At 40.0% G+C, this 21623-nt stretch overlaps 1 protein-coding gene across 1 annotated transcript in view; it reads left to right on the forward strand.

The window, feature by feature from the left end:
* Positions 1-21623, forward strand: part of chuk (component of inhibitor of nuclear factor kappa B kinase complex) — a 98564-nt gene that overhangs the window by 66699 nt on the left and 10242 nt on the right. The window contains exons 15-19 of the mRNA XM_060854429.1: positions 4730-4791; positions 6473-6582; positions 7186-7235; positions 9814-9913; positions 19917-20064. Of these exons, the coding sequence (XP_060710412.1) occupies positions 4730-4791; positions 6473-6582; positions 7186-7235; positions 9814-9913; positions 19917-20064 (470 nt within the window). The remainder of the gene's footprint in view (positions 1-4729; positions 4792-6472; positions 6583-7185; positions 7236-9813; positions 9914-19916; positions 20065-21623) is intronic.

Here is a 21623-nt window from a genome sequence, read left to right on the forward strand (position 1 = left end):
AGTTTATTTCTCTCAAAATATAGTGCTGTTACCTCGCAATCACATAGGCTATAGTTAATTGCATAACTGAATGGATTGTACCTTGTTATATTGATGGGACTGCAAATTCCGGAATTTGAACAACCAGTGTCTATTTGGTGTGAGAACAGTAGTATGACTGGAAAATCCTCATCTGTCAGTGATCCCTGGTGACCATGTAATAATAAACAAGGAATGACATCACGGAATTGCTTGATGAAGCCACTGATTTTTCTCAATATGTTATAAGAGCCTATGTAAACAACTGACATTTGTTGAGTTGAATTTAGTTGTCATCTCTTCATTTATCTTGACTATAAACCTAATAAAATGCTCTTTGACCTGTCTCTACTAATCTATTGACCACCCAGTTTCCATTCCTGGACCCTCATGTGCTGATCTAGTTCATGTTCCCATCTCCTCCTTTTCAAAACTGCCATCTTCACTTTTCTCCTTACCAAAACAATCTTGATCCTTTGTCCTTAAACTGTGGTCTTGTCTCCAACTTGGCTTTTCTCCTCAAAACCGTTGAAAGTAAAAGATGTTCCTCTTTTACACGCAACTCCGTGTTCCAATTTCTCAATGCAGGAATTTGCTTCTGCCACGTGTAACCTACATTCTTAGTAAGAACCATAGTTGACACACTAACAATTACTCAAGCAATATTCCTTATCATCCATCTCAACGTGTACAGCCTTTGGCTATCCACACTTATTTAGTGTCTTTCTTTTGTAAATTGGAAACTGAAGCATATATTTCTGACTCAGTTATAGAATCATAGAATCCCTACAGTGTGGAAGCGGGCCATTTGGCCCATCGAGTCACGCTGACCCTCTAAAAAGCACTGAGAGTGTCACCAACAATGATTTCCTTGCCTGCCTTCATACCATTTTATCTGAGGTGCCACATGGACGTTTCTTTGGCTTTCTTGTATGTTTTATCTATAAGCTGTTTTTTGATATTATTCATAGACCTGGGGTCAACTTGAAACAACCTTGAAATGTTTTCCTACATTTAAGACATTATATAAAGGGAAAAGGAGAGAGAAAATATATTATTCTTGATGTTTGCATTGAGCTTGGCTGGAGTAGTGTCAATACCAAAAACTTTGAGGGCAGTAATGTAGAAGTAAAAGGATGCAAGCAGCTGAGTGCAATACTTTCAGATCAGAGGTGTTCAGTACATTTGTCACCTAACCTATATTTCATTTTCCATCATGAGTGGAGACCAAATTGCAAGAAACAAATACAGTATTTATAGATTCTTAGAAATTTCGGTCTCTGTCTCTCTCTCAGCAGGACATGTTTGTTTAGATCACTAGTAAAGCAGTGACAGGGAATGATAAACTAGGTGTTGCTCAAATGATAGTTGCAAGAGGACAAAGGAATTAGGTTTTTGAAAGAAGTATGCTGGTGCATCGACCACACCTCTGTAGGTTGGCCGATTATTCTTGGAAAGGACAGCAAGAGTCAGACCAAGGGAAGGCAAGATCAGAGTGAAATTAGAAGGACATTTGTCAGATATTTTTTGACTGTGGTGAAAGCAGCAAGTGGCACAGGTAAATTATTGCTATACTGGAAAAAGAGTTGCAGATGTAGCCGAGAACAAACTGGTTGAAGTGGGAAAATGTAGAGTTGTTATGAGAAGTAATATCACCATTCTAAACAATGTGAGATCGTGGCATGCCAATGCAAAAGATGAAGTTGCAGTATTTCTATCCAGCTTCATTGAGAAGTGTCAAATGTATATTCCATTTCTGCATTCCTCTGATGTCTTCAGCATCAAAAGTGCAAGCCTTCAATCAATTTATTTGATTTCCTCATTACATCAAGACACAGCGGAAAGTACTGAATGCTGCAAAGACTTTTGCACTGATGATATTCCAGCAATAGTACTTGAGACTTGTTTTTTCTGAGCTTTCCATGTCTCAAAGCTACAGTCCAACTCAGGCTCCTATTTGAGTGTGGAAAATAGCCAGGCCCATGTTCTGCACACATGAAGCAGTACAAATTCAACTGGTCACCATGCCATGCTATCAGTCTATTTTCCTTTATCATCAACAGACTGATATAAGGGGCATTAGCAGCAACATTCTCTTTGAATGGACGAAGGAGTCTCTTTCTTAACCTCTCTCCCCTCACTTGAGGTATGGTAGCACTGAGGTTAAATCACCACTAGTCATCTCTCTGTAATGAGAGAGCAGCCCTATGGTCTGGTAAGACTATGGCAACATACATTCTAAGTCTACATATATACATTTCCAAGTCAGAATGGTGAGGGGATTAGATAAAAGTGCACGTGATGTTCCACACATGGCATTTGGCATTGGCATGTTGATTATGGCATCGACTTAAGGTTCCTTGGAAGACCGCACAGCTATAAGAAAACTAGAGAGAATGTTGGCCAACAGCTGTCGTGAGTGGTACCTGCAAAAGATTATCTGCTTACTGACATTTAACTTTGGGTTCCACCATGGCACCTGACTTTATTACAGCCTTGTTCTAAACATTAGCAAAAGAACAGAACCGAAAGGCAAGGCGGGAGTGACTGCCCTTTACAATAAGACAGTATTTGATAGAGAATGGCATTATGAAGTCTGTTTGATGCTCTAGTCAAAGTACCAATTGACCAGAAGCAGGGGGCTATCATCAATCAGAACTGGACCAGCTGTATGCGTAATGTGGCTTCAAGGTTAGAGGCTCACAATTCCATGATGAGTAACTTCCAAAGCATTCCACCATCTATGATGCACAAGTCAGGCGTGTGATGGAAGCCTAGATGAATGTAGCTCTCAAGAAGCTTGACACCATCCAGGACAAAAGCAGCTCATTTGATTGGCATCAAATCCACCACGAATATTCATTCCCTTCACCACCAATGCACAGTGGCAGCAGTGTGTACTGTTGTAATCCATTACAGTAACTTACTAGACTCCATAGGCACCATCTTCCGAACTTGTGACCTCGATCACTTAGAAGAACGATGGCAAGCTGAGATCTGAGAATCTCTTTCCTTATTCAGTCGCCTACCGTCCTGACTTGGAAATGTATGTATGTAGACTTCGAATGTATGTTGCCATAGTCTTACAAGACCACATGGCTGCTCTCATTAGAGAGAGATGACTGGTGGTGATTTAACCTGAGTGCTACCATACCTCAAGCAAGGGGAGAGAGGTTACAAAGGAGACTCCTTCATGGTCACCTCAGCCTGTGTGGGGATTGAACCCCGCTGTTGGCATTACACTGCTTTACAAACCAACCAGCAAACTGACCTAAACTGATCTGTGTCTTGGAAATATATCGCCATTCCTTCAATGTTACTGCGTCAAAATCCTGAAACTCCTTTAATGACAGCATTGTGCATGTCTCTATACCCTGTTGAGAAGGACTGTTGAGATTCAATAAAGCAGCACACCACCACCACCTCAATGGGCAATTAGGGTTGAGCAGTACTCCGTCATCGTGACTGAATACTTAAGAAGGACCGACCCATAATTGAGTGAAGAGCAAACCAAACCAGGGCTGTCTCTTCCATGGATCTGAGAAGGAAGATGAAGTGGGTTTAACTATAAAGCGAATATCTCCAGACAATTTTGAAAGTAGTGGTTTGTTTTTTTTTGTGTGTGGAATTATGTATCCAGGAATGTCAGAGGGTTGTAGTTCAGCCTCTCTCATATGATTGTTAGCTTGCTAAATAGCAGCAGCAGCAGTATCCTTGTTAGCAGATTTAATGACGAACAGAAACCCAACTCAATAAGAAATGCCTATGAAAGTAACTCATTACATTTCTAGTGATATGGGGCAAAACCTTTAATTTCTTCCAGTTAGACTGCCATGTCGTTCTGTGGTTTGGAGCCTCACTGGGAATTACCAGAACTAGGAAAGGCAGGAATTCTGACTTATTGCAAGTCTATGATGCTATTCCTCGTCCTCTTGGTAATTTAGTAACTTCTTACGTAGCTGCTTGTTGTAGTACTGCATTTCTAAAATAAATTCCACATTAGATATCAGACGAGATGAAAATAAATACTCCAATAGTTGCAATTGGATTAAATTACAATTTGTTTGAAGTAGGTCTGAGTGATGCTGATCTCTAGCTTATCATATTTGTCTATCCTTTTGTATGCATAGCTTACACCAATAATTTTGTTCTTTAACAATAGTCTAAAAGCTAGAAATGTTATTTATTTGGTCCATTGACAGTCTTGTAATTTTTTTTTTGTTTATGTTTGTGTGCATGTCAATATGAGTAAAGCAACAAGAAAAATTATTAATGAGTTATAAAAGGTTAACATTTTGGTTAGATGAATTATTTGTTATAGTGAAAAGCTTGTGAATAGATGCAAGTTCAGAAATTAGTTCAAATAGTGTTGTGAAGTAGGTTACTCGTCAAGTGGAAAATATAATGAGTATGGTGAAAAATTGAAAACCTTACTGAAATGAGAATAAATCGATTGAGGGAAATCATGAGAAATTGTAATTCTGTATTTGTTCTCTAAAGGGAAAGCAATATTGTCTGGTTGAATTTTGTACCTTTTTCTCTTCCTAAATTGATTGCATCTTTCATTTTCCCCAACAGTTATTTAAGACAATAGTCCTTACCTTTTAGAGATTTTCAGATTAAAACATTTTTGAATTTAAGGTAAAGTAAGTTGGTCTTTAACGTCTTTGTAAATTTACAGTTTAAAATGAAAATATGTTTGTATTCTCAGCTTCAGAGAAGATGTTGAAAGCATGGAAAGAAATGGAAGAAAAGGCAGAAGCTTGTAAACAAGTGAGTAAACCACAAGCTTTGTGTGCTTCAAATCATTTCATGCGATTCATGCGAAAGAATAATTCCGAATTTTATTCTTCAAAAATTGTGAAGTGATAAGTGATACATTAATAATACTGATATTCAGTACTTTGTAATGATTTAACAGTATAAGAGGTGGTTTAATAGTATAAAGTGGAATGTCAGTTCCAGGATATGAATGATTGCTTGAATTTACATCTGTTTCTTGTGGTCTTTTACACAACTGTTTTTCACTGTATTGGATTGATTCATTTTTTTTAAAGCTTAGCCTGCAGAAAGTTAATTCCTGTATTTGAGCGAAATAAGGAAGTACAAGTGAACAGATACATATGTGCACAAGTTAATCAAGAGGTCAGTTTATAATGCCTCTACATGTGATAGAATATGCTGTTTCAGTCTCTTAATATTGTCTTACCCAAAGGACATGAAATCATCACAATGCTGCGGTAACAGTAATAATAGATACATAACAAGAGTGTGTTGTTTCTGTTAGTAAGTTGACTTGGGTCTTTTGGAGAATGAGCTGTGTTTTTTTTTGGGCCCCTGCATATAGCTCTTAGGAAAAGAGTAATTTAATTAATTTGTAGTTGAGTTGATATACTTCTATTGAACAAGAATAGTGACTTGCATTTATATCATGCTTTTAACAAGTCACATTGATCAATCCAGAGTGGAAGGGGTGAAATTAAATATATGCTGTTTAGTATATGGGCTAGTTTCAAGATGCCCCTCGTGGCTTGAATTCTTTTTTGGGATCTATCTTAACTGCAGCCCTTTTTATATGGCATAATGTTAGTAATAGTTTGAACCACATTTTTTTCAGTCACTCTGGAGTCAAAGTTGTAAAGTGATATGCGGTTTGGTAATTGGGATGACCATCTTTTTACCACATTTGTTCAAGTTGGCAGAGGAGCAGTTGGTAGACGGTAGGAAATTGTTTCCGTTAGGCGAGGAGACTAGGACCCGTGGGCACAGCCTTAGAATTAGAGGGGGTCAATTCAGAACAGAAATGAGGAGACATTTCTTCAGCCAGAGAGTGGTGGGCCTGTGGAATTCATTGCTGCAGAGTGCAGTGGAGGCCGGGATGCTAAATGTCTTCAAGGCAGAGATTGATAAATTGTTGATGTCACAAGGAATTAAGGGCTACAGGGAGAATGCGGGTAAGTGGAATTGAAATGCCGATCAGCCATGATTGAATGGCGGAGTGGACTCGATGGGCCGAATGGCCTTGCTTCCACTCCTATGTCTTATGGTCTTGTGAAACACTCATGTTATGAAGTGAATGTTGAAAATTTGTCCCATATCAATGGTGCAGACTACGTAAAATGTGTAGCAGCAGAGGAGATGCTAACTTCGAGGACACAGGGTATCTCAGTTGCTTTTTGGTCAGTGCGATATGGCAGGTCTTTTCGCTAAGGATGACGTGCAAGTAACAGTGCAAGGCAATTGGAGGAATTTGGACTGTTTCCCTATTTCTGTACAAACATGGAGGGAGATTCACAACCTTACTACTATTCTCTGTGTATCTCTTAGCAACTGAATTAACTGTTATTTTTATATGCAAAGTTTGAGTAGATTTTTTTTTCAGTTCAAGAATAGCAGCAGTAATAAAACTGCAAGCTCACTTTGTTTACAGAAGCATTTCTTTGAACGTTTTCAGGCTGCTGAAATTGGTCATTTAGAAGAACAGATCGTGGGACTACACAGTGAAATAGTGGAACTGCAGAGGAGCCCATATGCAAGGCGTCAGGGAGATGTGATGGAAAATCTGTAAGAAACGTGATAAGTCGATCGCTTTATAATTTTCTGAAGGGATAACTTCCTAAAAAGAAGTCGCTGAAATTGATGGATTAATGTCATGGTCCAAGTGCCATCTTCAATTTCTCAACCCTGTGAACTAAAAGAACAAAAATCAGGATTATTAGCTGAAATTCTTGATTTCTTGATGGCTATTATGCCTCAGCATGAACTGAATTCAGTTCATTTCTGTAATGTTTTTTGCTTTATCTTTATTCAGCTATGTAACATACAAAAATCCCCTCAAATTTGAGGACACAAATACAGCAGGAGGGTAAAGGCTCTTTGAATTTTATGGGAAGTATATTGTGTGATTGAGCAGAAAGCAGTTATTTACTTCTGAGCTTTCATTGGAACAAATGTTTTAACTCTGTGCTTAGATTAAATACAATCCAGTAAAATCTTTAAGTCTGCTTTCAGTGGACCAGTGCAATCATTCCCGTGTTTAGATTAATGTATGAAAGCAGCTGCTTATAGGAAATTGTGTTGCTCAATAGGCACCACCATTCTTTTGATTGATTTACAACTACGTTGACATAATAAATTGTTTTACTAATCATAACTTTCCTTTTCCAGAGAACAGAAAGCCATTGATTTATACAGGAAGCTCAAGGGAAAACCAAAAGGTACTGCACATACTTTTAATTCTGAACATTCAGCTTTATCTTTACAAGCATTGAACACTTTTTCCAATTCACGATTAGATTTTATCCTAGGCAATTTCTAATCGATTCATTAAACTGTGTAAGGTCATTTTTTTTTAAGACGGGGGTAACTAATTTTCATGTGTGATACTACAGTTTGTCTGAACTCAGCAAACCTTGGTTAGAGCATAAATTAACATTTTTGAAACTGTTGCAGAAAGCAAAAAGCATGTGAAGTTTGAGGGACGATGTTAAATAGAATAAAATATGAAGACGAGCCACACAGCTGAGAATACAGCTATAAATTTTATGGTCTTTTTCATCCGAAGTATGGGCGCACATTATCTCTTATCATCGCTGATAGATTGAACCAATTGCTGGTGAGCAGTTTTACCAAAAACTGTCTCGTCAAGCTCAAGAATAGAGTTCAAAATATATCCCTGCATGTACATGGAATCGGATCTTCAGCAGTTCATTCATAAAATCTTTGTATAAAATCTTAACTTTGTGTTACTTTCTGAAAGAACTCAAAGGTGCACTTCAAGCCTAATCATGGACCAATTGAATCACATCTGGAACATACACTTGCCTTTAAATAAGATAAAACACTATCACTTTGATCTCCTTTGAGTGGACTCTGGTCTGGTCTGAGTGATGTGCAGATTTGCCATCTGGATTCCCTCTTTGCTGCAGAGAATAGTGGCAATCGTCCTCACTGTACTGTCCTCTACTGCTATTACATTTCGCCTTACTCTCCTCTCTTGATGAGTTTCATATGCCAAGGTCAGCTCACCCACCCTGCAGCCACCATTCTCATGCAGACAGGCTGAGAACCTCAAACCAATGACAATTTCAGAAACTGACATTCCTGCACTGTTATCCTATGGATTTCTTCACCTGTCTCACGAAGAGTCTCACGCTCCTGATCCTGATCAAATCAGAGGGCCTTATCATAAGTGGTGTGATTGTCACCTCAAATAACAATGCAGCTAATTTTTCCCTTATTTGATACATCATGTTGTCTGTCATTGAGCCTCCAGCTCAAGAACATGGAGTTGAACCTGCTTGAAATGCAAACCCTTTCCGCGCACACGTTTGCTGTGGACCAAACTGGCATTCAGGTCCCACATGCTGCAGTAATGAACACTCACTCGTAATGATATCTTCAATATGTTATAAGGATCTACTAAACTATTTTATTCGATTTTATCTTTTTGTTTCTGTTTTTAATCAACCTTGCCACCTGTTGCTACATTATCTTGAACCTCAGAAATTGTGTACAAATTGTATCACTTACCAGATACTCACCAAATAATCAGCGTTTCCTGTCATACCCTAAGAAACAATTTGTGAGGCTGAGAAAATTTGGGAAAAGCAAAAATAACAGAACACCTTTCCTTTCTATCGTCAACTCCTTTAAATCACTTAACTCCAGCTTCCTGTTCTAAGTTGCAGTCAAGTATATGGGGAGATCAAATTTAAGTATTCAAGATAATAAAAGATGTGGGTAAAATAGATGTGAAACAGATGCTTCCTGTTGTGGGACATTCTAGGATCAGAGGTCATTGTTATAGTATCAGGGATAGCAAATTTAAAACTAGGTTGAGGAGAAACTACTTCTTCCAAAGTGTTGTGAATCTGTCGAATTTGCTATCCCAATGTGGTGGATGCTGGGACAGTGACTAAATTTATGGAGGATTGCAACAGATTTTTCATTGCTAATGGATTGAAGGGATATGGAAAGAAGGCAGGAAAATGAGGGTGCAGAGCATATCAGCTGTGATCAAATGGTGGAACAGACTGGATGGGCCAAATGGCCTAATTCTGCTCCTATATCTTATGAACTGTCAAGTATTTCTATGATTTTCGTCTTGAATGCATTGTGGGTTTCTGCCTTTACCAAACATTTAGGCTAAGTAGATGGAATGGAAAAAGCACAAAGTTTTAGATAAATTCCAATTTAGCAAATCATTTTTGTAACTTTTGGATTTGGTCTGTCCCCTGTCGTCTGTGGAAAGCAAGCTTTGCTTGAGCCTCACTGAGTCTCCGTCAGCACTTGAGGTTTTTGAATGCTTGAGCAAGAACTTCTTCAGTATTAGAAATGTAAACTACAACATCCACTTATTATTGGAATGTCTTGGTCTGAATATCTCTGGAACAAACCGGTATCATCCTCCTCCTCGGCACAGCACCAGTTTCATCCTCATTGAAGCATTTTCAAGACTTGTATCCTCTCTAACCCTGATGACAATAGAGTTGGTATATTGTTCATCTGTTAACAGCCTGATTATGGGGCTGTTTAATTTTATTTCAGTTTATGTAAAGAAAATAGCTTCAGAGTTAAGGATGACAAGCCCACGATTTGTCTGTTAGCAGATTACATTAATCCCACTGATATCAATATTATTGAGTATATGTGCTCTGGTGCATCTGTATGAGCGCAAGAAATAGAGTTATTTCAGAAAGTTATTAATAGGGCAGCTTCCCTTTATTGTTCTAAGTCCAGTGAATTCCCAAAATCCCTTAACAAGTGAAATTAGGTTTTTGTTCTGTTTTTTAGATTCACATCAATATGGAGACAGCACAGAAATGGTGAAGATCATTGTTCAGACTGTGCAGAGTCAAGATCGGGTGCTAAAGGAGTTATATGCCCATCTCAGGTACAAATATGAAAGTATTTTGATTTACAAATAATTGAAAGACGTAAAATTTCTGTGCTGATAACAGTTTAGCTTATGGTGAATTAACGTATATTGTTTTAGAAGGTTACCATTGAAGTCATGTGTTAAATTTTTTTAAAATAGCGGATGTTATTTCTTGTTTTGCTTCCCACAGATGGTGCCAGGCCTGCTGAGTTTCCGCAGCAATTTGTTTTTATTTGAGGATACAGTTCATACGTTACATTTTATGACTAGTTCATTTGGGCCAATTTTAAGGAGGACCCAGTTCGCCTTAATTGGAGAAGAGCAAGTTATTATTATTTGCCTTGATTCCTGACTCTTAACCCCAATAGCGTATCAGCTTGAATCAATATTAGATTAGAGTAAGGTTAGGCTTGGCTGAAACAATGTGTGTTCTTTCCATCCCCACTGGCCAATGTCAATATCAGATCATGCAATTGAATAATCATAGCTTGATATATGCCTTTAATAGATCCTGGGAATAAAATGATTGTGGCTAAGAAATTGGACATGAATTCATTGCTGTTAAAAACACATTTATGAAATAACCATACCAGATCAAGTGTCTATTTGTCACTTAAATTTTAATGGTATCATGTACCACTTCATTCCAAGAACTGACTTGAAAATTCTGTTTATAATTGAACAAGTATTTTTCAACCAGCTCAATGCTGAACAAGGACAAAATAATTAAAATATTTAGGCATACCTCCAGCTTAATCATCATGTCATCCGGCATTTGTTATATTGAAACCTACATCTGCTTCATCTATAGCATGAACTAGATTTAAGTGGAATTTGTTACCGGTTTTCTTCCGTTCCCACCAGTTTCTTTTACAAGTATAACATAATTTGTTCAATGTTGACTGTAGACTGTGTAGTTATGGAAGTTAGAGCACTGTTTATACTATTTCTAAATTATACTCTTAAAGCCAACCCTCAGCTCATTCAAAAGGTGCTTGGATATGCCCCTGAAATGCTGTAACCTACAAGGCTGTCCACCAGATGTTGGAAAGTAGAATTGAAATGGGCAGCTTCTGGCACAACAAATTGGTCCACACAGGTACTACAGACATCGGTAGGAAAAGAGTTGGGTATTTAAGGCAGTTAGGATGAAAGCTTAGTGCTAGAACAAAGGGATAGGTGTATAATGCAGGGCAAGAGTTATTGCTGGGGAAAGGCAATTATGATGCACTTAGGCAAGATTTAGGATATTTTCTCTGTTGTTTTCTCTGGTTTGTTGCCTGTGCCACGTGCTAGCGAGGCAAGGAATAGGGAGAGAGAGGAGTTCAACTCGTGACTACAGGGATGATGCAGAAGGGAGGATTTTGGATATCTGGATAATTGGGGTTCATTCTGGGGTATGTGAGACCTTGAAAAACAGGATGGTCAACACCTGAACCAGAGGGGTACAGTCACCTTGAGTGGCGGGGGGGAATTTGCTCATGCTCTTGGGGAGAGTTTAAACTAACTCAGCAGAGGGATGGGAACCTAAATTGCAGTTTCAGCATCCAGGAGGTTGAGAGTCATGAGGTCAGAAATGAGGTTTCAAGGTTACAAGAGTTCAATGGCAAGCAGGAAGGTGGTTTGAAATATTTCTACTTCAATGCCAGGAGCAACTGGAATAAGGTGGGTGAACTTGCAGAATGGGTTGGTACCTCGGAATTTATTGTTGTGACCATTTCAGAGACATGGACAGAGCAGGGACAGGAATGGTTATTGCAGGTTCTGGGATCTAGGTATTTCAGTAAGAACAGAGAACATGGTAAAAGTCAGGGAGGTGTAGCATTGTTAATCAAGTACATTATTACAGTGGCAGAAAGGATGTTTGAGGACTTGTCTACTAAGGTAGTATAGGCTGAAGTTAGAAACAAGAAAGGAGAGGTCACCCTGTTGGGAGTTTTCTATAGGCCTCCAAATGTTCCAGAAATGTAAAGGAAAGGGTAACAAAGATAATTATGGATAGGATTGAGGGGGGCCTCAACTTTACAAATATTGACTGGAAATACTATAGCTAGAGTACTTTTAGCTTAGTCAGTTTTTGTCCAATGTGTGCAGGATGGTTTCCTGACACAGTATGTAGACAGGCCAACCAGGGGCAAGGCCACCTAGGATTTGGGACTGGGTATGAACTGGCCAGGTGTTCGATTTGGATGGTAAGAGTGACCACAATTTGGTTATGTTTACTTTAGCGATGGAAAGGGATAGGTGTATAATGCAGGACAAGAGTTATTGCTGGGGGGGAAAAGGCAATTATGATGCAATTAGGTAAGATTTAGGATGCATAGGATGGGGAAGGAAATTGTAGGTGATGGGCACAATTGAAATATGGAGTTTATTTCAAGGAACACCTATGACACAGATCCTGCTCCACAACCACCTGATGAAGAAGCAACGCTTCAATAGCTCGTGCCTCTAAACAAACCTGTTGGACTATAACCTGGTGTTGTCCACCCTGGTCCAACACCATATCATGAACAACTTCAATTAATATAGCGAAGGCATTATGGCAGTGCGATAAGGAAGGATTAAGGTTTTTACTTTGTTGGTAAAGGAACAGCAATATGTTTCCAAATCAGGATGGTGGGCAATTTGGAGGTGGTGATGTTCTTGTATGCCACTGTGCTCATCCTTCCAGACAGCGGAGGTCAAACTTCTGAGTTGCTGCAATATATCTTGTACATTGTGTAGTCATGGTACACCATTGTTATGGAAGGTGAATGTTTAGGTGGTGGTTGAATCCCTGATGTAGCAGACTGCTTTGTTGTGCAGAACTTCATTGCTGCAGCTCTCCCTTTATAAGCAGAAGTAGTGAGAGGGTGGAGAGTGTTCCACATTGAACTCTGAGTAATGCCTTCTATGTGGCCAAGAGGCATTGCAAAGTCAGGATTTGAGGTCCTTGCCAGAAAATATCCAGTCTCTGAGCCTCTTCTTGTGGTCACAACATTTATGTGGAAGATCTAGTTTAGTTCCTAGTCATCACTATTCAACTATGTTGTTAACTGCCTTAACTATATAGAATATACATGTTTTAAAATGTTTTTTCTTTATTACATGTAAATTCCTCCACACTACTTGTAAGAGTTTATTTTATAACATTTACTACATGCTATGTAAAATAGTTCAATTGGATTATTCTCCCTGTCTGAGGGTGACAATATTTGCTAGTTATTTCAACACAAAGAGCTGCAATCCCTTTTGCCATGTAATTGAGAATATTTTATGTTGAATAAAAACATTCCCTAAAATACTACACCACCATCTAAGAACAGATGATCTGGACTATTCACAGTCACTAACCTGTCATGAAAGTCCTAACATAACCATCAATTTACTTTGAATTGGGTTAATTCATCTTTGACATTGTATGCATTTTATGCTTTATGCTGATCAGATTAAATTTTTCTTTGATTTTGGTTCTTTGTTTACTACCAGTACTTTGAAAGTACTTTTATTTCATTGTATTTGTTACCTATGCAACTCAACAATGCATGAATATCAGGGTTCACTGAAGAAATGAAAATCATGTCCACTTAACCTATAATATGTGATATTTTGCTCCTGTTTATAACAATTGTGATCTGTTACCTTTTCCTACTGTCTAGTTTTAAAAGGGAATGTGGAGGAAGGCTAGTATTGCACACCATCTAATACCAAGACAAGATGTATATTTGATGGCATCTTTGCTGGAATAAAACATTCAGAGGCTCTTCCCAGAAGTGTTGTAAAGCAAAATGTGACTCAACACCAATCAAATGTAAGAGGTGATGACCAAAAGCTTAGTCAAAGAAGTGGGTTTTACTCTGTCCAAAGGAAGAAAGAGAAGTGAAGTTTAGAAAGTGAATTGCACAACTTAGGCTATTGGCAGTTGAAGGTGTGGCCAAGCAGGGATGCTCACTGAAGTAACTGCACAGAGGCTGGGTCCTATCACCAAGCCACCCTTTATTCGTGCACAATAAAGCTGGCCAGCCAGCTCGGAGTCAGTCCTCACCTGAGGAGATTCTACTCTCCTGGTTAAATTTTTTTCTATTTTATTAAACAATACAGTCTACAAAACAATTAATATTAACAGTTGTATACAGTGAAACAATAATTTACTATGGAGAGAAGCAGCAAAGCCACGCACCAAACCCTACCATTCATCAGTTTTCAGGGAAATGAGGACAAATCTCAAATTCCACTTGCAGTCATCACAAAACAGTAACAAATACATATCAGACAGTCCAATTAGATAAAAGAAAACAGTGCTTGGAATATAGACATTCTCCCCCCCCCCCCCCCCCCCCCCCCCCCCCACCTCACCACCACCACTCCCCGAACTAAGTTGCCCCTCTCGCTTGGAGGAGGCATTCGGCTAACATTGAAGCTCTGCTGTCTTTCTCACTCTCTTGTGTGCGTGCTGTCTCTCCCCTGCATCCTCCCCAGGCCTGGAAATATCAGGTTTGACCAAGTGTGGAGTCTTCTGCCCATCAGGAACCCCGCTGAAGCTATCCCTGTTGCGTGTTGCAGTTGGATAGTCTTATAGTTGAATCGGAGTGGGACAGTTTTGTCTCTATTGACGCTATAGGCTGCTTCCTTAAGCCTGCTTTCAACATTGTACTGCTTTTTCCGCATAGACCATTCAACAACTGGTGAGTTGGAGATGTCCTTATGTCCCAAATGCCATTAGAGTCTAGAAAATATTCAAATCCCCATGACTATGACCAATACTTCCAGGAGTCTTGTTTTATTAACAATGCTCACAGCTTGTCAATTGTCATGAGTTTGCTGAACAAACTTTATGCATAGCCCACCACTTTGAATGGGGGTCCACAATGACCCAGGAACACTGAGCACGTGACAGGACCCTTTTAGTCGACATGCAACCGAGTCCAGGGTTTACCTGGCCATTCCCACGAATGTGGGGGTGCTGCTGTTGACAGTTTTTGTCCTTGTTTGCTTTCTGGGATCTGCCCCACCATGATGTCAGCATTCAATCCTGGCCACCAGCATAGCTTCTTGCTAGCATCATCATCTTGGAAAACCTGGATGACCCTGGTGAAGTTTGGCCAGTAACCAGCAGCAACCTTTACTTGGGACAATCTCCTTTGCTCCCCACAGTAGTAAGACGTTTTCTCCAGTGATCTGCTCTTGCTGGGTCCAAAAGGTTTCCATTCTGGTTGTGATGGCCCTTCTGTTTTCCCCCATTACTGCCAGCTGTTAAGTTTTTCTACGGCAAGATTTTTTTGTGTCCACAGTCAGATATTGTCCGCGGTGACTGAAGGATATCCAGAAAGTTGAAAATAAAACCTTCCAGGGTGTATCCATCAGTGGGAGCCAGCACAAAGTATCCGCATTATCAACTTGTGCTTGTATACTCTGAGAATAAGGGCCCAGCACTGACTTAGACCAGAAGCTATGGGTGGAATTGCCTTGTCTTCCTTCAGTAGCCTGAGCAGGGATTTGTTATCGATGATTATGACAATTTCCCATCCATAAAAGGTACTGGTAGAACTTCCTGTCACCAAATATGACCAGCAAACCTTCCTTCTCTATCTGGGCAGATTTCTGTTTGGCTGGATTCGATGATCTATATAATGATTCTATGATCAGCCAAAGTCCAGGAAGCATACTTATCAGGCATTTCTCTCCTTGGGGCCACTGGTGAGCCAACACTCCCCTGATACCGTACAGGGCGGCATCACATATGAATATACTTTTCACTTCAGATTGTAGTGGGTCAACACCTTAGATGACAGTAGCTGCTTTTTCACTACCCTGAAGGCTGCTACTTGGCTTTGCAACCATTTCCAAGGCTGATCCTTTTTTAATAGCAACTGTCGGGGTGTGAAGATGGAGGCTAGGTTACATGTGAATTTTCCATAATAATTCACTAACCCACGGAAAGACTTCAGCTCCAGTACACATGTAGGAGCTGGATTTCTTTGATTGTACTCACTTTTTTCCTCCAATGGGTATAATCCGGTTTTGTTCACTCTGTAACCCAAGTAGGTCGCTTGAGATGCCTGGAACATGTTTTTCCCATCTAAGGCGTAGGCCTACCTGGGAGAATCGTTGAAGCACTATGTCCGAACTCTTCAAGTGCTTTTTATTGATCTTCCCTATTATTAGTACATCATCCAGATAAATGGCAACCTGGGGTAGTCCTTACAAAATGGTCTCCATGGTCTGCTGGAAAAGAATGCAAGCTGATGATACCCCAAATGGCAGTCTTGTATATTGATATAAACCCTTACATTTTTAATCATAGCATACTTCTAGTACTCCTCACCCAGTCGCATTTGCATGTAGGCGTGGCTCATGTTCAGCTTCATGAAGGACAGCCAACCCCCTCGCCAACTTTGTACACAAGCCCTCCATACGAGGGGTCTGGTCTTTATCCAGCTGTGAGAAGCTCATTATTAGTTGCTTAAAATCTCCATAAAGGTGAACAAGCCATCAGGTTTCACCGTTGATCCGACCAGTGCTGCCCATTCTGCAAACTACACAGGTTTGATGATTCCTTCGCTCTCCAGCCTTCTGTTTTCAGCCTCTATTTCTGCCCGCAAGGCAAATGGCACCAGTTAGGTCTTGCAAAATCTCAGAATTGCTAACTGGTCAACATGTAAAGTGGCTTTGGCTTTGACAGTCCCAAAACCCTTCTTAAAAAACTTCTGGTTCTTTCACCAGGATTTCTCAGAAGCAGCTATTTGCCAATCAAAAAATGGTGAGCCAATCAGGTGAACATTTCTCAAACAGTTATGCCCCTCTTGGCTTGGGCCCAAGCATTTTACTACCATTAATGGCAACTGTACCAACTGCTTCTCAGAGGAGACTGGAACCAAAGTCGTACCCTTAATTTGTGGCAGTTCCCAGTGCTCTCAGTCTGGCTGAGGTCTTAGACAAGTTCAAAGACTAGAATCCCAAGCGAATCTTATTAAAGACCGATTCTGCAATCACAGATACAGCTGTGCCGGTATCAACCTCCATCGCAATTAGGTGACCATTTAACGAAACGTTAATTAACATTGATTTAGGTGTCACTAAGCAATTTAATTGTTCCAACCCAAATGTAGGGGAACTTCCCAGGGCGTACACTCTCCTGGGTACTGGCCTTTGAATTTTCCTACTCAAGTCATCCTTTGAGGACTCCTTTGTCTCAAATCCGTTTACCGGTAGCATCTACAATGGCTTGCCAGTCCAGATCGTGAAGAACTGAGTAGCCACTTGGCTGTGGCTCAGCTTTGTTGTGAGGTTCTGCTGTGGGTTGGCCTCAGTCTATCTGCTCAGGACATGCCCTACGTGAGGCTGTGCAATTGCTTAAACTCGAGTGGTGTTCCCCCCACCTCAGTTGGAGAGGTGAGGGTGTCCACTTCCATTAGGGTGCCATGTAGTTTGTATCCTCCACTTGCCACATTTTCTGATGACAAGGCCAGCTCTAGTGCCTGTTTAAAGTCTTGTTGGGTCTCAGCTAATAGGCACTTGTGTGTGGTTGCATTATTAATCCCATGTACCAAACGGGGTCTTGGCATTTCCTTCAGGGTTAACCCAAAATCACCTTCCTCCGCCTGTCGTCAAAACCTCGTCAAAAATCCCAATAATTAATCCCCGGTTTTCTAACAGCCTAATAAAACTGATAGCATCTCTGGGTTAGAGGAGGTTTGGGTTCGTAATATGCTTTAATCAACTCTGTCTGCTCTTGGAAGGTTCAAGTGTCTGGTGCCTCTGGGAAATTTAAGCTTCTTATGACCAAAAATGCTGCAGGTCCACACACAGTCAGAAGGATTACACGTTGCTTTTCATCTGACCCAATGACATTTTCCTAGAAGAGATATCACATTCTGTAGACATAATGGGCCCAGTCATTGACAGCAGGGTCAAATGAGTTGAGCTTCCTAAATAGAGGCATGATGTCAGAAATGCTTACACCAATTCCAAGATGATAGTTGCACGCAAATGTTCCTTAGGCGTGTCCTGTTTTCTCTCATAGCCACTGAAATAACTGCACAGAGGTTAGTGTCTCATCACCAAGTCACACTTTATTTACTCGTGCACAGTACACTGGCTGTGGCCAGCCAGCTCTGAATCAGTCCTCAACTGAAGGGATACTAAGGTTCTCATTATACTTTTTTCCTGAGGCAGTTCTACTCTGCTAGTTATATTTTTTGCCTTTATTTTTAAAAGTCAGGAGCCCAAGGCACATTGGCTGCGCCCAGCCAGCTTAAGAGTCATTTACCCACCAAAAAAAGGCCAAAAAAACAGAACCCACAGTAACACTGGCTGTGGCCAGCCAGCTCTGAGTCAGTCACCTAAACTGAGGAGATTCTAATCTTAGTTATTTTGTAAAATAATTTTCCTGAACTCTGGAGATTCTAATCTCCTGGTTATATATTTTTCTTTTAATTTAACCCCCACACTACTGCTAAACAGCAGTAGTGCTTATTTTCCCCAGTACCCATATCTTCCTCTGCCAGTCGCCAATGAGTGCATAAAACTTTATTCATATTCCGCCACCAGGAAGAAAGGAAACACTCGAGTAGCTAGTGACAAGCAATTGCCCTTCTCAACAAAGGGAACTGTTGAGTGTTCAAAAAGTGAAAAGTGGTGGACAGCAATTAAATCAAAATGGAGTCCGAGGAGGAAATAAAGCATTTCACACCGCACAGTGCCCTCCTCTCCCTTTATACCTCAAGGGTATTGATAGACACTGCATGCTCCTTTTCCAGGGACATCCTGGCCCAAATGTCTCTTAGTTATCCAAGATTTTCCTGATCCAATCAAAAACACAGTGGCACCGTGATGGGTGGCACAGTGGCACGGTATAGGCGGCACAGTGGTTAGCAATGCTGCCTCACAGCTCCAGATACCTGGGTTCAATTCCCACCTCAGGCAACTGTCTGTCTGGAGTTTGCACATTCTCCCAGTGTCTGCGTGGGTTTCCTCTGGGTGCTCCGGTTTCCTCCCACATTCCAACAATGTGCAGGTTAGATGAATTGGCCATACAAAATTGCTCGGAGTGTTAGGTGAAGGGGTACATGTAGGGGAATGGGTCTGGGTGGGTTGTGCTTTGGCAGTGTGGACTTGTTGGGCCGAAGGGCCTGTTTCCCCACTGTAAGTAATCTAATCTAAAAGAACATTGTTAATGAGGTCAACCTGGTCCCAATCACTACACTCTCCTGGCCAGATTTAGAGGACTACAGATCTGAGGTTGAGAGGTGAGAGTAGAGCTGGGAGGAGCAAGGCCGAGAATTTTAAAAAAGGAGAAATTATAAATCAGTGAATGACAGATGAAGGGAACTTTGGTGTGAGTCAGGATATGAGCAGCAGAACTTTGAATTTTGTGCAAGGTAAAACATAATTGGTCAGCAAGAGTTTATTGAAGGAATGAACTCTACAGAAGGCAAAAGCAACTGAGGATTTGAGCAGCAGATAAGGTAGGGTAGAGTAAGGTGGTGATAAAATGTAAAAACAAAACTACATTGTTGGAAGCTCATCTCTGGATTATGATTTGGAGGTGCCGGTGTTGGACTGGGGTGTACAAAGTTAAAAATCACACAAGCCCAGGTTATCGTCCAATGGGTTTAATTGGAAGCAAAGCTAGTGCTCTCAATTAAACCTGTTGGACTATAACCTGGTGTTGTGTGATTTTTATCTCTGGATTAAGTAGCAAATGAAGGTTGTACATAATCTGGCTCAGGCGGTAGCTGAGGAGGGAAATGTGGTTGGATGCAAGGAAACAGTGTTTATCCAAAGGACTAAAGACAGTGATTTTGATTTTCCCAATTTTTACAGTCTCAAAAATGTTATAAGTACTGGAATATACCCTTGTTGAATATTGTTCACTCTGACAAACCAAGTTTTTACACTATTGTCAAACTAAATGTATTGAGTTTTTATAGTATGTCTTGATATTAATCCGTATATCCTTTTGTAAGTAATACAATATTACTAAACTGTCATAATAGCTCTTTCTTTAATCATTGTCTATTTTTCTATTTTGCAGTAAACTTCTGGCCTGCAAACAGAAAATCATTGATCTTTTTCCCAACATTGAACAAGCGCTTGACAACATTAGAGAAAATGAAAAAATGTTGTTGCGCTCGCAAGAAAAGAGGCAGAAAGAAATATGGTATTTGTTAAAAATTGCTTGTGTAAGTACTCTTCTCCCATATCTAGGGGTGTTATGAGTTTTTTAAAAAATCTCTCAATAAGATCAATCTTAGTATAAAACCATCAGTTTTCAACTCAGCCACCCTAAATTTGAGTGGAATGGGTCTGCTTTCAATTTTTCGTTGAATACTATCGCTCAATAGAAAGTCTTTAAATAATGCATTTTTATATTTTGAATCTTTTTTGTCTTATTTAATCAGTGTCATAATTTTTTGATTTTTCTCCAAGACTACTTCTCTTGTGGTAGTAGAACTAGCACGTCACTACTTAAAAATAAGAGGGTTGACAATTTAAGTAAGAGCTGAGAAGAAATATTTTCAGGGTGTCTGCTTCCACTAACATTTAAGAAAGTTGGTCTTTGACAATTTTTAAAGCAGACATAGATTGATTCTTGATTAGGTAAATACTGACAATATATTGGAGGACAAGTGCAAATGTGGTATTAAGGTCACAATCAGATCAGCCATGAACTTAATGGTCAAGTAGGTTTGAGAGGCTAAATGGCCTGTTCATCCTTTTAATTGACATATTCATCTAAGTAATACTGTGCTGACATCTCTGGGAGGTGAATGAGTAACTTGAATCCTTACATCTGCAGCAGAAAGTGAAGATGCAGATACTGGAGATCGGAGTCGACAAGTGTGGCGCTGGAAAAGCACAGCAGGACGGGCCGCATCCGAGGAACAGGAAAGTCAACATTTTGGGCAAATGCCCAAAACATCGAATCTCCTGCTGCCTGACCTGCTATGCTTTTCAGTGCCACACTTTTTGACAACTCACTTCTGCAAGAAAGCTTCGGAGAGGATGTTAACTTCTCTTCTGAACATTCTGCACCTTGTACCATGTGCCTCATTCATGTTGCATTCTTCATGAATTTGGTTTAAAAATCTTAACCTTTCATATTGGGCAATGTAGCTGGAGTACATTTATGTTGATCAACATTCACTCACATTACCTTTTGCAACCAGGCATCATCATGAAGAATTAAAATCGTTGGTACTGCTGATCATTCTTACAAATCAAAGTACATAGATGGGAAATTTGCTCTGTCCTCTACATAACAAAAAGATTCATTTGTTCTTGCATTTTTTTAAGACCTTATTGTTTGGAGGTAATCTCCCTACCCATTATTCTGAGATACATGCAGAATCTGAAGTGATGTCAAATTTGGCCCCATCATTTGAACTGACTGATGACATGTTGTTGGAGCTCCTTATGAGTGGCTTTGACATCAGCCTGTGAAATAAATCTGATTGAGTCAAGGATAGACCATAAGACTATATGAAATAGGAACAGATGTCGGCTGTTCAGCACCTTGAGCTGCTCCACCATTGAATAGGATCATGTTTGATTCGATGTTCCTTGAGTCCACTTTGCTGTATTTTCCCCATAACCCTTGATTCCCCTACTGATCAAGAATCTAACCATTTCAGCCTTAAATATACACAAGGCCTCTGCCCCCATGGCTCTCTGTGGCAAGTAGTTTCAAACGCGTTCAACCTACTGGGAGAAGAAATTTCTTCTCATCTGAGCCTTAAAT

This window comes from Hemiscyllium ocellatum, chromosome 43 (genome assembly GCF_020745735.1).
Source record: "Hemiscyllium ocellatum isolate sHemOce1 chromosome 43, sHemOce1.pat.X.cur, whole genome shotgun sequence".
Taxonomy (NCBI): Eukaryota; Metazoa; Chordata; class Chondrichthyes; order Orectolobiformes; family Hemiscylliidae; genus Hemiscyllium; species Hemiscyllium ocellatum.